The 15,805-nt window shown below is 48.5% G+C and overlaps 2 protein-coding genes across 5 annotated transcripts in view; one reads left to right on the forward strand and one right to left on the reverse strand.

The window, feature by feature from the left end:
- The window catches only part of GPR137C (G protein-coupled receptor 137C), an 18,276-nt gene extending 13,132 nt beyond the window's left edge, over positions 1–5,144 (forward strand). The window contains exon 7 of one of the 3 annotated variants that reach the window (XM_065685224.1): positions 4,334–5,144. In XM_065685224.1, coding sequence (XP_065541296.1) covers positions 4,334–4,454 — 121 coding nt within the window. In that variant the 3' untranslated portion in view covers positions 4,455–5,144. Of the gene's footprint in view, positions 1–21; positions 565–604; positions 3,439–4,333 lie in introns of those variants that run through there. The other 2 variants (XM_065685223.1, XM_065685225.1) reach the window with 2 other exon arrangements.
- The window catches only part of ERO1A (endoplasmic reticulum oxidoreductase 1 alpha), a 23,918-nt gene continuing 13,103 nt past the window's right edge, over positions 4,991–15,805 (reverse strand). Inside the window, exons 6-16 of one of the 2 annotated variants that reach the window (XM_065685220.1) lie at positions 15,651–15,724; positions 15,241–15,361; positions 14,434–14,471; positions 12,883–12,894; positions 11,907–11,933; positions 11,644–11,736; positions 9,533–9,779; positions 8,172–8,241; positions 7,700–7,786; positions 7,027–7,160; positions 4,991–5,429 (exon numbers count right to left, since the gene is read on the reverse strand). In XM_065685220.1, the coding sequence (XP_065541292.1) occupies positions 5,369–5,429; positions 7,027–7,160; positions 7,700–7,786; positions 8,172–8,241; positions 9,533–9,779; positions 11,644–11,736; positions 11,907–11,933; positions 12,883–12,894; positions 14,434–14,471; positions 15,241–15,361; positions 15,651–15,724 (964 nt within the window). In that variant the 3' untranslated portion in view covers positions 4,991–5,368. The remainder of the gene's footprint in view (positions 5,430–7,026; positions 7,161–7,699; positions 7,787–8,171; positions 8,242–9,532; positions 9,780–11,643; positions 11,737–11,906; positions 11,934–12,882; positions 12,895–14,433; positions 14,472–15,240; positions 15,362–15,650; positions 15,725–15,805) is intronic. The other variant, XM_065685221.1, reaches the window with a different exon arrangement.

Raw genomic sequence — 15,805 nt, forward strand, 5'->3', positions numbered from 1 at the left:
AGCTTTTGTTCCCTTCTGCAGCTCACAAGGAGCCAGCTTTAATAGAAGTGACCAGCTCTGAGAGGTGGATATTGCAGTGGGTGCTCACAGGTAGAAATATGCAGTAGCAACAGACAGGAGAGCTGGTCTTGCTAGGATCCTTCCTCAGCTGTGGGGGCAGAGGGCTCCAGAGGACCTCCAGAGGAATTTCTCCACTGGGAAGTAGAAGGTAGTGAAGTCCTGGGAGGGACATGGTCTCTGGAAGCCAGCTGGGACAAGACTCCTCCTGGTGTGGAGGAGAATGGTCAGATATCCACAGCAAAACCCTTGGGGGAAAGCAGACAGCCCTGTCCTCTGCTTGCTGCTCAGGGCCCTGAACTCCACCTGTGCAGGGGTGTAGTGAGGGGTTCAGAGGTTCTGGCTCCTCTTGACCAGTGTTGTAGAGCTGGTATTGCTTTTGGAACTGGCTCTCATGCAACAGATACCTGACCTGCACAGCATAGCCTGAATCTGCAGACTTGGATACCCTGATCTGTGCAGCAGTTTTTCCTAGCAGTGGAGACTACCACAGCCAAATAATTCACCTCTAAGAGTCTATGTCTGGTTTTTCTGTCTCTCCTCCCAGCTTGGCCACCCCTCAGTGCTCGGGCTGCTATGGGTCCCTGGCTGGGAATGACAGCTACATGGTGGGTCCACAGCTCAGCGGGACTGCTACAGACAGTGCCCCCTTGCTCGTTGCTGCAGGTGGCTCAGAGATGAATAATCACCATAGCCCATACTCTGCACCACAGAAGTGAAGAGGCTGCAAGGTCCCTCTCTTCCCCAAAGTGGCATTCATGTATAGGATTGTAACCTGGTTTTCTCTTTCCTTCTTCCTGAAGCATCTAATTCATCGACACAAACATTCCACTACCTGCTGCAGCTGTGAGCAGGACTGAGCCTATGGCTGCATGCAGTAAGCAAGAGAACTGTGACTTTAAGGTACCATGTAGCAAAGTGAAGCTGAACTTTCTGGAAGCTTTTTCTTGGTCTGGTCTTCAAGATGTTGGCAGCTAAATGCACCAGAGCTTCCTCACTAGAAAAGAAACATCAAATGCATATTTGCACTTTTATCTGCACACTTGGAAGGAATGAATCTTGCTCAGACTGCTTGGTCTGAGACTGTTCTAGTTACTCTTTTTATTGCACATCCATAGCTGGGAGAGGCACTGTCTTCCTGCAAAGACGTGTTCTGTGAAGTACTCTGCATCCTGACTCACTTGGGAGCACGAAGCTCTGTTTACTGAGCGTGTTGTGGGCAGAGCCTCCTGTGGTGAGTGTTGAAGCATACTGTGCCATATTCACACCTGGCCAGGGCTGGTGTGACCAGGCTCAGTGGGGTCTTGCCTCCCACTGCTGGTCCTAGTTTCACCTGATTGCTGAACTGTCCTACCTAGGACTGTGGATTCAAAGCTGAGCTCAAAGCACATCCTAATGGATGCCTGTGAGGATGAGGTCTAGTGTTCCTAGTGGCATTATGATCAGCATATTTAATCAACCCGCTAGCTTATGGCAAAGGAGGAGGGCTGGCTCGGATGGTAGCTGCTGTCAAGTGAGGGGGCAAAACTTTATAGGCTGCTGCCTTCATAGGGAAAGCTTAGAGCTGATTCAGCAAGACTGTGCGGCCCAAAAGACATGTGGCCCAAAGCACATAGAAAACCAGGGCTGCTTGAACTCATGGATGGTGGGAGCAGTTCTGCTCCCCCTCTTCTCCACCCACAGTAGGGCTCCCCTTTTCCTCCCCCTCAGTATTAACTTGCATTTCACAGATAACCAAGAGTTTTAACCTGAAGTGAATGTGAACCAGTAAGGTCCCCATGAGGTGCAGGAGGTGTCTGTCTATAGGCTTGCAGAGAGAGGTGGCAGATGCTGCAGAGCTCTGATCCCAGGCCTCTTTGCTCTCTCCTATATGAGGCCTTGAGTCCTCCCACTGCTGGAGTAGCTGTGTCAGCAATGCTTAGCGGTATGCACAGGGTTGGAGTGTGCTGGGTCAGTCTGTGTGGAGGATTCTCAGTCTCTAACCAGAATAGCCAAAGTTTGACCTGGGTTGTAGCTCCATCAGGCTCTTGGAGGTGAGGGCACCAGGGCAACCCCTGCCAACCCCTCACTCCTCACCTTGATGTTATTGATGTTATTGCTGGCCTGTCCTTCAGCCTGGTGGAGGGATGAGCAAAAGAGCTTTGGTCACACCCAAATGGAGGCACTGGCCCAGGGAGGGCAGTTGCTCTGCCCTCTAGTGACAACTCAAACTGGAACTGCTTTTAACCTACCTAGAGCTGCTCCTGCTCTTCAAACCCTAGTCTGACGCTGAGGGACTGGCTGGGTGAAGGACTTGGCTCTGTGTGGAGTGGTGCTGGCTCTGAGGCACTGGGGTCTGCTGCTGGAAGGACTCCAAGGCAGCCTCTGTGTCTGCAGCTGTGCATGAGAGAAGCCCCAAGCACCAGGGCAGCCCTGACCTCCCCTCACTTTTCACCTGCCCTGTGCTCACTAGTAGGGCATGGTCACTGATCACCCACCTTGCTTGTACCCAGGTAGATGTAACTTGTCCCACTGAGAACACCCTGTCCCTCTGTGTGCTCTGTGCTGGCTGGTGGGCCTCTCCCTGCTGACCTGCCTCACTCTTGCTGGCCCACATAAAGGGGCAGCCCCTGCTGCTTTCTGAAGAAGGCTCTGAGGTGACAACTTCCAGCACCTCCCTCTTGCTCTAGTATTTGGACCAGCTGTGGCTCCCCTGGCTGCTCTACTGTATGTGGCTTGAGGGACCTGTCCCCTTGCCTCCAACCAGGCTGCTCCCTCTTGATCACTGCTTGACTTATGGCAGAGCTGATGAAGGACCTGGACTTGGCGCATTGCCCTTCTTTCTTCTCCCGTGAGTCACCAAAGACAGTAAGTGACGCTAGTGGCCCCAGTTCTTGCTTAAATTCCAAAGCACTAGGAGCACTTTAAGTTTTTCCTTGGAGGGAAAGGAGTGTAGTGCAAAAAAAAAAAAAAAAGAATTAAAAAACTAAAGGGCTACAGGCTCATTGTTCATATTGCACTGAAGCACACAACAACACTACGATCTTCCTGGCATTAGGAGGGCAGTGAGTCGCGTTGCTAATGTATTCATGAGTGACTGGCAAAGTGGTTTGGTTTTACTGATTTGTACGGATGGCCGTTATTTTCAAAACTCTGACTGCTCCTCCTGGGGCCAGTCCTGTGTTTTACTGAAGTAATTTATAGCTGAGAAGTACAATGACTTTTTTAATACATAGTTGCCTTTCATTAAACTTTTTTTTTGGTATGGTTTAACAGTGTTTTGGCTTTGCAGTCAGGCAGCAGCTGGCTGCAACAGGAAGCTGTGGCCAATGAATGTACCTAGTTGTTCTTCACTAAACTGTAACCAAGCACTACTATGTTGAAATAAAACAAAAGACTCTATACTGGGTTGGCAGAGCCCTGCTCACATTTAGTGCTCCCTGTGGCCCTGCTGTCCCCCTTGGCCTGGATGGGGCCTTGTTGGCCATGCCAGCACAGGCCCCCCCAGCCCACTGCTTGTGCTGCTGAGACACAGGGAAAAAGACAGGGACAAGACTTGGTAAAACTGCTGCTTGATGGGCTCAGTGGGATGCAGCATAGCTCGGTCCTAGCCAGCCCATGCTTTGCTCTGGTGTGACTGCAGCATCCCCACAAGCCCTTCTCTGAGTATGAATCTGGTTGGGTGCAGAGCATCAAGAGGTGGTTTTCTGGGGGTACTGCAGCTTCCCTTTGTGGCTGTGTTTTTCTGAGGCTGCTAAGAGCAGAACTGCTCTCCTTCCCCCCTACCCTTATAGGGTGTTTCATCTTATGATGGTTCTCTGGGCTGGTCTTCTGCTGCCCTGAGCTGTAAACCCGAGCTCCATACCTCACTGCTTCCCTGATTTCCTTGCACAGGTTTATGTGTGTGGCCTTGAGCTCACCACAAATAGGAGTGGCTCAGCTGGAAAACATGCTGCCTCTCCCTGCATGCTCCCACAGTGTGTTTTGGGGTGCAAAGCAGCAGTGAGGCTGCTGCCTGCCCTTGCTGGATGGGGCCAGGCTGGGGGTGTCTGGTCTCTGGCTGTGTGAACCCAGCCTTTGCCCCTGTTGTGCAGATGGATGGTGTAATCAGGGCTGTGCTCTCCCTGCGGGACCTGCTGGCAGCAAGGCCAGGCTGTCCCATCCTGCAGCTCTCTGTCCTACTGCCCCAGCTGCTTGTCCTTGGAGTGGCAAAACTCAACTTCGCCTGAGCCATGGAGCAGCTCTGTGCTACCTTGCAGGAGCAGAGCCCCTCGTGGAATATCCTTTCCCTTTTTAGCCCTGCCTGGCTACTAGCACCAGAGGAGCAGAGCCGGAAAGAGGACAAATGTGCTGTAACAGACCTGGAAGAGCAGGAAGTTGGATGGATCCCAGCCCTTGCTGCAAGACTGAGGCTGTAACGCAGCTCCTGGATGCAGCCTCACAGACAGGTGGTGAGGCAGAGCTGTCTCCCCTTGCCCTAAGTGAGGAGAGGGCTGCCCTTGGGCACTGGCTAGCAGCAGACCAGCTTTGTGGGGCTCATAATGAAACCCTGTTTTCTGCCACTGCTCTCGTTCCCTGCAGCAGGGCAGACACTTGCCTCATCCCATCTTACCTGCTTCTTCCCACAAGAGTTCAAAACCTCTTACAAGGTGCATGGCCCCAGTACTGCTGCTCCCATGGGGTTCTAGCCACAATGGAAGCACATGGTGGGGCTAATGGTGAGTAGCAGGGCTCCTCCAGTGTGCTGTGGCTTGGTTCATTTCCCATTCAGCAGGGAAGCAATTGCTGAAGCCCACAGGAAATGCTTGTTGCCACAAGGAAGTTTCAGCAGGAACAGGAAGGCACAGTTGTATAGCAGCTGATCTGAAGCACTGTGAGCTCCTACAATCCCTTGCAGTGGTTTTTATGCAGCAAAAAGTGTTGACGTGCTGGTTGGAATCATGGAGCAGACAAGGAACTTTACCCAGATTTATTCAGTGTCATGGTTCTTGCCTTCCCTCCAGCTTCTGAGGACAATAAGTCAAGTCTAATCCATCCAAATAGTACAGCAGTATTTAAAGACTTTTTCAGCATAATCTTCCAATATATAAAATAAAATTTTACATATACTCCCTGCTTTTATAAAAAAAAAAAATAGCTTTTTTTTTTCCCCCTCGTACAAAATATTTGGCATCAGCAGATTCCAGACAATTGGGCTGGGAAGAGGAGATCCAGGAAGTGGTCTTCACCACATTGTGGGTGGGAATGTGACTGAACAGTGGCATTTGTCCTTTCTCAGAGAACCTACAACAGTGGAGCAGTAACGTGTTAAGTCTCTCTTTCTCCAAGGAATTCACCGCATATTTTGTAAGATGTTCCTGAAGTTTTCCAGTTCTCTAACGCTTGTTGAAATCCTGCGTGAGGAAAGCAAAGAGGAAACATTAAAGCCGCATCCACATCACGCTTTATTTAAAATTCAAGAGAAACTTGACAGTAGTCCCTAAAGCTCCAAGCAGCTCTTAGGAAGAGAGAATTTAGGATTTCAACTAAATTAGGTTGTGGTTAGGTTACTTGGTAATTTCACAGACTCTTTTTAAAAGAAATACTGAGAAACACCGAGGATGTTACAGAGATCACACAAACCCATTAACTAGAGGTCAAGAAACACACTGTAATATTACAAGCGTTGCAGTCATGTCTCCTCGCACTATAAACTTGTTTCTTCTGCAGGGTTATTTTAATCACCCACCTCATTTGTCCTGCAGAATGTGTTTTACCCCTGGAGCATCAGTGAAAGGGCCAAATCAGATCTTGAGAATACGGCCCGTGTGTACCTCTCCTGTACAGGAGGGTTCTGCCCTACCACATACAGGACAAACTGCTGTTCTAAGGTTTGGAATAACCCAAACAACAAGTGAGAGATGGAGGTTTTAAAGGCTCCAAGGAGGATTTTCAGTTGGGCATCAGAGGGGAAAAGGGAAGAAAGAACAAGGCCTGTTCCTGAGCAGCTCAATTTCTTCTGAACACAGCCATGCAGAGATTCCCTAAGTCTGCTGCATGCTGCTTCCAGAGGCTGTGGTGACCTGGCAAGAGAAGGGCCAAAGGAAGCTGAGCTTCCTTGGTGTAAGGGGAAGGCAGCTGCTGTGCCTGGGAGGGAAGCACGACAGCAGCCCCTGGGGAGGAGCACTTAGGGGTTTTCCAGGTCTGATGAACATTACAGGCTCCCTACTGCTCACAAGTGATGCTGCAGGTTTAGTTTGAAGCAAGATATAGCAGGACCCCTGAGCTTGAGCACTGGCAGCAATGTTGCCCAAAGAATCTTTTGAAAAGCTGTTTGCCGGAACCTCCAGCTCTGTCAACACCACTAAGCAGTAACATATAACCAAGTGTCTTGCAGCATCCTCTCCCTCCTAAGGCCTTGTTACCCTTCTTCTCTGCCAAAAACTCCTCATCCAGCTCTCCACAAGGGATGGGCTGAGGGAGTCCTATTAAATGCAACCACTCTAAACAGATGTGGGGATGGTGTGTGTGCTCCAGAAGTGTTCAAGGCCAGGCTGGACAGGGCTTGGAGCAACCTGGTCTAGTGGAAGGTGTCCCTGCCCACGGCAGGAGAGTTGGAACCAACCATTCTATGAGTCTGTGATACTATGAGGTGGGCAGCTTGAAGAAGAGCTCAAAAGGGAGCATAGAACAACCACAATCCCCATATGGGGACAACGTGTTCTGAGGACAGAGTCACACAGTCCTTAAAATCTACCAAAATTCTTTGTATCTTTATACAAACGCTTCCTTAAATTTCTTAGAGAAATGTAGAGTATGACAGAGTTGTTTTAAATTGTTCCACTCCATGTCAACATCATCTGATGTTTGAGAGCTTCTTCATGAGACAGAATGATCGGAGCAGGAGCCAACACCAACATTGCTGGTAAGAGATGGCTGTTTAAGTTTAAAAGGGATGTAACCCTACAGCTCATGTGAAAGTAGAGGGAAAAAAAAAAGTCTCATACTAACCTTCCAAAAGCATTAAATAAGGCAACAATTTCTTGTCTGGTCAGCTGGAATCCGTAGGAAGGGCCACTTTCAGGCATCTTTTTTATTAGGTTTTCAGAAAAGAGAATCTTCAGCGCTGTACCCAAGCCCTGCGTCTGTAACAAACAAGATCATTTAATAGCGGGGAGATCCCCAGAGCCTGACTCACAAGTTTAACTTTCCCTCCCTCCTCCATCTTCGCAAGGATTCCTGCTGACATCATCTAACAGAGCAAGACCTGGATTCCACCTAGCACAGATCAGAGAAGGGGCAGAGCACAGCCAGGGTGCTTTATCCATTTAGCGTTGCTGTGACAGCACAGTTGCCCCTCAGCAGCTTTCTGCGTAGGTTTGACCACCTGCAAAATCCAGTGCAGATCGCACTGAGCAGCACCCTCTGCATTGCTTGTCAGAAGGCCCTGCACTCCCTCCCCTCTTTTGGGGAGGTGCTGTAGCAGGGTAACCCAGTTTCCAACTGGAACGGCCACAGACAGCTGCTGCCAAGCCTAGAAGGGGCACACTGCTTCCCACTGACCACACAAGGTAACACCCGAGGAGCCTGATCTGTGCCTGGGAGCTGACCTGTACCCAAGAACCGCATCAGAGTCCCACAAGATCAGCCTGCAGACACATCCCCTGCCACTGGACAAGCTCACCTGCAACTTCCCCCACAGGCGACATTTGAAGCAGCCAACACAGTCCATTATCCTTGAAATATTCTTAAAGTGTAGCCTAAATTCCTCCTAGGGGAAAAAGACATCCAAATTGATTATGGTTATGCACTGATTAGGACTTCTTCCATCTATTAATCCAAATCCAATAATGTATTAATCCTGGACTTCAGGCTAAATTCAGTGGGACTGAGCTAGGGAAATGCATCCTCAAGTGGGGTCCCCACCAGCAATTCCCCACTCTCCTGAAGGTGCAGATTGTAGTTACCCAACAAGTATCCAAACCATTCAGGAAGAAAAATGGAATTTAGAAAATTAGACATTGAAAGATTTGAAATACCTCACCCGGTCCCTGGAGTGTACTGGGGTCCTTTTTAGATCCAACATTATCCCAGCCACACACCTGGAAATACCCTTTCACCAGCAAGAGTCCCAAATGGAAGGGCTAGCCAATTACCTTTAGTTTAGCGGCTTCCTTTTTATTTCCTGCAAAGAATGAGTTTTCATCAAAATGCAGTGGGAAAGATCTGAAATAGAATAAAAAGAGATTTGTGATGGACGAGAAGCTCAACACGGCCCAGCAGTGCGTGTTCACAGCGCAGACACTGTCCTGGGCTGCATCATAAGAAGTGTGGTTGAGGGAGGTGATTTTCTTCCTTCACTTTCATTAGATCCCACCTGCAGTACTGCATCCAGCTCTGGGGCCCCCAACATACACAGTACATGGATCTGTTGGAGCAAGTCCAAAGGAGGCCTTGAAGATGCTCAGAGGGCTGGAGCATCTCTGCTATGGAGACAGGCTGAGAGAGCTGGCTTGTTCAGCCTGGACAGGAGAAGGCTCTGGGGAGACCTTAGAGCAGCTTCCATTGCCTAAAGATACTGACAAGAAATCTGGAGTGGGGCTTTTGACAAGGGCCTGTAGGGATAGGACAAGGGGGAATGGCTTTAAACTGAAAAGCTTCCCCACCCCTGGCAGTGTTCAAGGCCAGGTTGGACGGGGCTTTGAGCAACCTGGTCTCGTGGAAGGTGTCTCTGCCTGTGGTGGGGGGGCTGGAACTAGGTGAGATTTAAGGTCCCTTCCAACCCAAACCATTCTATGATTCTGTAATTATCTCCACAGCTTGTGGCTGAAATCCGGCTCCAGGAAGTACCTGGTGAGGTGGGTGAATGAAAGCAATCATCGAGAAACATTGGACGTCTCTAGATGTATTTTAAGTGTAATCTGCTTGTTTCTTAGATTTCTTGGAGGCTTTCCATTTTAGCTTGCATCTCACCGTGGAGACATTTTCAGCAATTGCCCTATGGTTTCTAAGCAATTTTAGTCTGTTTTCTAACAAATGTAAGCAATGAAGGAACAGGAGTGTGACAAGATAAATTCAAACATTGATCACATTGAGACACCTATTTCCATCTGCTTCTATTTCTCTTAGTCCAGACTGTCCAACAGCCCAAATCTCTGTTACCAACATGTTCAGGATTTCTTTTCCTAGTCAAAACAATGAAATCAGGACTGTTACTCCACAGATGAGTCAAACAGGTAGCCAGTTTCAGGCCTGACATGTAGACAGCTATTAAATTCAATTCTGCTAAATCAAAAAGGCAGCCTAGACTGCTACACTTACACTGTGTCTAACCACCCTGTTCTGTAAACTGAGTACAGATAGAACATACTCCTACCAATACTGCACAAATCATACTATCCCACTACAAGAAAGACCCCAGAACCCACTTTCCTAGGTGCTTCAAGTGAAAGGTTAAGCACGCTCAGAGATGCTGGGGCTGGAAGAGCCATTCGTCCCAGGCACTGAGTGTAATTACTTGGCCAGGTGGAGAATGTCCAGCAGTAGGTTTTTCATTTCTGCATCATGACTCTTATTCCCTGTGTACAGCTGGAAACCTGGGCGCTCAAAGAACGGCAGCACTTTGGACAGGGCTCGCAGCTCTATCAGGTAGAGAAAATAGAGGTTCTTGAGTCTTCTGGGACCTTCCCCTCTGGTGATGACTTCATCAAATCTTCGCTGGAACTCTGTAACATTGGGGCCCCATTTCTTCTCTGACCAAGTATCTGAGAGAGTGAAAAAGACACAGACGTGATGGGTTTAGTTCAGGTTCACCATCCCGAGTTAAAAGACGAAATACAACTCTAACCAGGGAGATGCAGGCTTTCCAACAGTCACAGACCCTTCACCAACCACAGACTGTTTCGGAGTCAAGAGAGGTGGGCTTTTAGCCACACTCAAACCTCAGCAAGCACATAACTCCTGCAGACCTTGGTTAGCTGGTTTAAAACACGACCCAGGCTTACAAGCAGAAGGTAAAATTGGAGGCTGCCCACTTTAACCAGTTAAATCAGTTGGAAAGTTTTTCATCGGGTGAGCTGAGTGTTTCTGGGAGCAGTTCTGCATAAGCTGATGATAGCTCAACATTTGCAAGTGAAGAGGACCAGATGGATGTACCAGGCAGGCTGTGAAGGTCCCTTTGTTTCTTCACTCCTGCCTACAAAGGCCATTGACTTAACTGCAGAACTCTGAAGAAGTCTCTGCTTTGGCATGAGAGTCTGCAGAGGCAAACAGGCTTCCTGCTCCCATTGCTCTGGTAAGCACCACGGAGGCCAGAGGTTGGGAGGTTTCCTCATGAGCAGGGACATCTTCAGAGAATTCCTGCTGTTAGGGAAATGCAAGAGAACAAAAGCAGCCAAGGGTGGCAGGAGACTGGCCTCTATTTTCTATTCTCAAGCCCACAGGTTTCACAAAGGATATTTCATTTTGCTCATTCTGTCATATACTTAAGACTATATTAAAGGACATAGTGGAATGTGGAACACGGCCAGAGCGAGCTAATGTATAAAAACAAAGAATAAGAAATAGGAAGAAGCTTTATCTTGTAAATCACCCAGCAGGAAAGGGCTCCTTCCCAGCTCGGAGCTGAGGCAGGCTCTCTGCAAGGTGACCACAGCACCAGCTGATAGAAGTCCCTGCACAGATCAAAGCTGTGCCAAGGAGCACCACCTCAGGGCAGAAATCACCTTCCACAGCCTTCCAACGGATGCTCTCCCTTTCTACACAGGCCAGACAAAGACACCCACTTGGCTGTGTGTAAACACCCTTCTTTTCCTAAACCCTCTGAGTCCCAACTCATCTCTTGCCTTTGATGTTTCTCTTGTCATTCCATCTCCCAGCTCTAACATAATCTAACATCAAGGCAAGACCTATGTGGGCTGTAGAGACTTAAATATAATTACTTAGTTAAATCTAAATTGCTTATCCAAATTTCAACAGCTGTCTCTAAATCTGTGCTTGATTTCTGTAAGCTTTAGCAGAATAAAGGTGTTAGGCTTGACCCACAGGTACCTCTCTGGATTACAATGACTAAGTCCTTCAGGAAGTCTGTCATAACCTGTACCCTATGCTGCATGAGCAGCACACCATAGCCATTGGCCTCGCAAGACACACCATGTTTCCACGTTACCCTCGATTTTTAACCCCTGGGTTGAAACTTAGATCCTTCAGACAGCTACTTACGGACAAAGGCACACAAAGGAAATGGAAGTGGCATATGAAAATGGATCAAGGGTGCTGGGAAAGCCTAGCCAAGCATTTCACAGTCTAGGTGAGATTATTGCTAAACTGACCATCATAAAGACAAGGCTGTCCCTTCCTAGCCTGATACTCAGAAACCCACTCCAAGATAACGTTGGAGAAAGAACAGAAGGTATACGTGCACAGTCCAGCCATTTTCAGACCTGAAGGCATGTGGTAATTGCATTCCTAATTCTGTTACACAACTGGTGTGCTGAGGGAGGGAAGAGAAGGGCACAGACAGAGAGGCCTGAGCCCTGCACAAATGGGCTCCAGCTAGCACTTAGTGGAGCCACAGAAGTCTCAATTTAGGAGTGATGTAGAAGAGCTATGGCAGAAAGTAGCATTTACCTTGTAAAAGGTACCTGGCACTCAAATGGATGTTGATGCTCGCATGGAGACCAGAAATGAGTCTGTAGAAAGCTCGTTTCTCTACACAGACACCTGAAAAAAAATGGGCAGCTTAAGATACTGAAAGCTTGCGTAGAACTTTCTTCTCCCAGCTGTCAGACAGAAATCTAACCCCACCTGAGTGTGCCCAGTAACTCCCACCCATGCCCGGACCATTTTGTGTTCATCCCAGGAACAGCAACCAAGTTCAGACACAGGATTACCTTTCAGCCACTTGTAAAACGCATGCCCTGGAAACAAAAGAGGGAAACAAGCACATCAGTTTGAGGGTACTGCCCAAGCCTGGTATCCTGAACCACCTCCGAGGCCAGCCCCAGAGTTGCTCTTCTTGCTCCAGTTTGCAGAAGCCAGGAGAGGAGCACTAGAAGAGCATGAAAATAGTTTTTCTGCCCATCCTGACTGATGCTTCTATAACACAGCACGGCAGCAGCTAAACACAGCACGCGGTCCTTCCCACCCATCTCGGCAAATGCTGCAGAACAGCACAGCATAGGGGGACACAAGGAGCATGGATTGCTTTTCTCTTCTGGCTAAGGTGGGGACAGGGGCATTTTGTTTGGCTGTTTATAAAACAAACAGCACAACAACCCAACCAAGTAAAAAAACCGCACGCAGTGCAACCAAGCGCATACAATCACACAGTGCAGTCTTTCACGCTACCCCTGCTACTTGCTTGTAAGTAATCTGGAGAACATAAAATGATTTGGAGATAATTTGGAGACAAAAGGACATGGCATATACGCAGGCCCAGTGCTGCAGATGGCTAAGAGCTCCAGAGAACATGCTCTCCCAGATGCGAGCCCTGCAGGGCTGAGGGCTGGGTACCCAGCTTATGAGTCTTCTCAAAGCTCCAGCCTGAGAGCTGCTGTCTCAGTAATAACAAGTGCTGAAACAACCACAACACAAGTCCTGTCCCTGAAGACTTACAACACTTCAGTGACTGTCTTCAAGGAGCCTTAAAAACCTGCTGGTGCTTTTTAAGCCCACGGAAGGATGGGCTGAGCTCAGGGAGATCTCTACACAGGGTCCTGAACACAACAGAATTTCAAGACAACTTCTGATTGCCTGGAAAAAGATTTTGCTAACCAGGTGTATTAGTTAATGGTACAGCTCGACAGCATGAGAGAGACACCATGTTTGTTTCTGTTATTAGTAGAAGCAGATAAGAGTGCCACTCACCTCCATCGTCTCCTGATGAAAAAGAGCATGAATAGTGGAGGAAGAGAAAAGAGGAGATAAAAATTACACACAACCAAAATTAAACCCCAAAGCACAAGCATCAAGATTGCTCTGTTAATCTGCCCTGACAAGAGAATGAGCCTCTCCAGGGAGGCTTAGGAATGTTCCAAACATGGATAATGTTCCAAACATCCCAAGCTGCAGCAGTGAACATACCAGATGAACAATGCTACTGAAGAGCCTTGACCAACACTGGGGGCATTGATATTTGCAAAGGAAGTAAAACCACCACACAGCTGAACCAGAAGCCAGAAAACAAGGGACATAAGTCACAGAATTATAGAATGGTTTGGAAGGCACCTTAAAGCTCATCTAGTTCCATCCCTCCTTCACAGGCAGGAACACCTTCTGCCAGACCAGGTTGCTCCAAGCCCTGTCCAGCCTGGCCTTGAACACTGCCAGGGATGGGGCAGCCACAGCTTCTCTGGGCACCCTGTGCCAGCACCTCAGCAGCCTCACAGGGAAGAGCTTCCTAATATCTAATCTAAATCTCCCCTCTGTCAGTTTAAAGCCATCCCCGCCTTGTCCTTGTAAAAAGACCCTCTGCATCTTTCTTGTAGGCCCCTTCAGGTACTGCCTACCTCTGCCAGAGGTGCCTTGTATGTCCCCTGACAGGATACTCAAAGGCCCCATCCCTGCTTCCTGCAGTTTATTTGTCACTTGCAACAACTTTAGGAGGTGTCAGTCTCTATTTTCATGCCCTCCTGCTTCCTGATCTGTGAAAGGCATCCCTCTCCCCTCAGCATACCTGTGGTATTTCATTCATATCTTGCCTTAAACAACTGAGGCAGTCCAGGGAAGCACTGGTATTTTCAAGGACATTGTACATTTCCTTTGCCAGTGCTGCCCCTGAAGTGCCACTCCTCTGCACGAGGGTCAAGAGAGAGGGGAAGCACCTACACAGTTTAGGGAAAAATCATGGGATCCCCCCAGAGGGCACTGCTGGGGCAGTGTTCAGGTCAAACGAACAGGGAAGGAGGTTAAGGATATTCTACTCATCTGGGCACGATGGGGCATCAGGAGATGTGGGGTCTCTTAGCCGCCTTGAGCAAGAAGCTCTCACGCTTCCAAAACCCTTCCCTACTTTCATTTTCACTGTATAGGCTTTGCCTTTGGGGCAGATTTTCTCTTTCTAGATGGTGTCCACAGACGATCCCAGACAGGTTCTCATTTCAGACCATCACAAATGGTTTGGTATTGATGAGTAGAGAAACCAGGGACCCAGGGAGAGTTCAGAATTCAGCCTTGCTCCCAGTCCCTCCAAAGTTCATGTTTCTTCCAGGAGTGGAAGATGAGACTTTCCTTCTCCGTGATGAATGCTAGAAAGCCACAATTCCAGGTGCTCTTGCGTTACCCATAAAATTCTACGTGTGATCAAGAGCTACAACACATTTCTTATTCAGTAGAAGTAGCTCAAGAGAGCATTTACTGTTCCTGGGGCTAGGATGAGTACGCTGCTAAACCCCTTAGTGAAATAAATAAATGACTCACCTCTATCAGATTCTAAAGGTCTTTTTACATTCTGAGGCCTAAAAGGAAAAACAAAATCATTTAAATAAGATATGTAAATAAGTTAGTGTCTCCTTGCTGTGCAGAAACACAGTACAGCAGGAATAGTTATTTCTCTGCAGTCAAATGGCTAAGGAGATCTAAGAACCCCTTCTGTGCTTTAGCTTTGCTTAGAGAGGAAAAGGATAGAGAAAAAAGATAGGGGCTTTTTCTCTTGTTTTGGAGGGTTTTTTTTCTTCTTTCTTTATTAAAAACAGCTAGGAAAACTTGAGTGTCTACAGAAGTGCTGGTGGGCATTATCGCACAGTGCAACATGATACACCAGTATGAATGGAGAGGAGAGCCCTAGAGACCACAGCAGTCAAGACTGCAGACCAGTGCCCACCAGTACTGTGCATCAGCCTCAGGGGTACCCCTGGCAGAGCTCAAACTGGCACACAGCCTGGGGAGAGAGCTCACCTCACCTGGGTGGTGGCCAGGGAGGACAGGACTGTGTGCCCAGGACCACATCGCACCAGAGCTGTGCACCCCCTGCCAGGCTGCTGCCTTGCCACACTGCGGGGCCTGCATCAGAGCCTGCACCAGGGCAAGCCATGGTACAAACAACAGCCAAGGGAGGCTCACGGGGCAGCCACATGCCTCATCCCCTCCCCTGACAGCTTGCACAGCACAAGCACTGTGGCAAAGAGAGGAGAATGGGGATTAATGGGACAGTTAAAGCACATGTGGCCCCTCTGCAAAAAAATCAGCACCTGCAAGCTTGTGGGGTCTGTCTCCCAAAGCACCTACTTGAAGCAGTTTTCTTCATAAATACTGTTCCAAATTTTCCAGGCATCCGGGCCTTTATAGCCAGTATAGCGCTCAGGGTTCAGGAGTAAATCCACATACTCCGTGTCAGGAGAAAGGATGTCTGCAAAGCAGAGTGCTGCGTCAGTGACAAAAATCTTGTGAAGGAAAATGCCATCTCCATCTAAGCTGCTAAACTGCTAAACAGGGCAAGACCCTGAGCAGTGATGAAGCTTTGTCAGCAATCTTTGCATCACACTGTTTTCCAGCTAAAGAGGGGAGGGGAGGTGGAAGAGAGAAGAAATGCTGTATATGCTCCAGGTTTGCTGAAGTATCACACGCTGTCCTGAAAGTTCTGCAGAGGTACTTAAAATCCCACTACAACACTTGTCAGAGCTAAGAGGCCCCTGTACCATCAGCTTCGCAGAAGCTGTCTGAAGAGTCATCGTGCCGTGTCCATTGGAGCATTGCCCGCTGTGTTTCCTCACTGCAAAGGAAGTTGAAGGAGACAGTGAGAAAATGCACTGATATCAGGTTTCCTTCGAGATGAGTAAGGATTGTGGAAAAA

The sequence above is a fragment of the Lathamus discolor genome, chromosome 6, assembly GCF_037157495.1.
Source record: "Lathamus discolor isolate bLatDis1 chromosome 6, bLatDis1.hap1, whole genome shotgun sequence".
Lineage (NCBI taxonomy): Eukaryota > Metazoa > Chordata > Aves > Psittaciformes > Psittacidae > Lathamus > Lathamus discolor.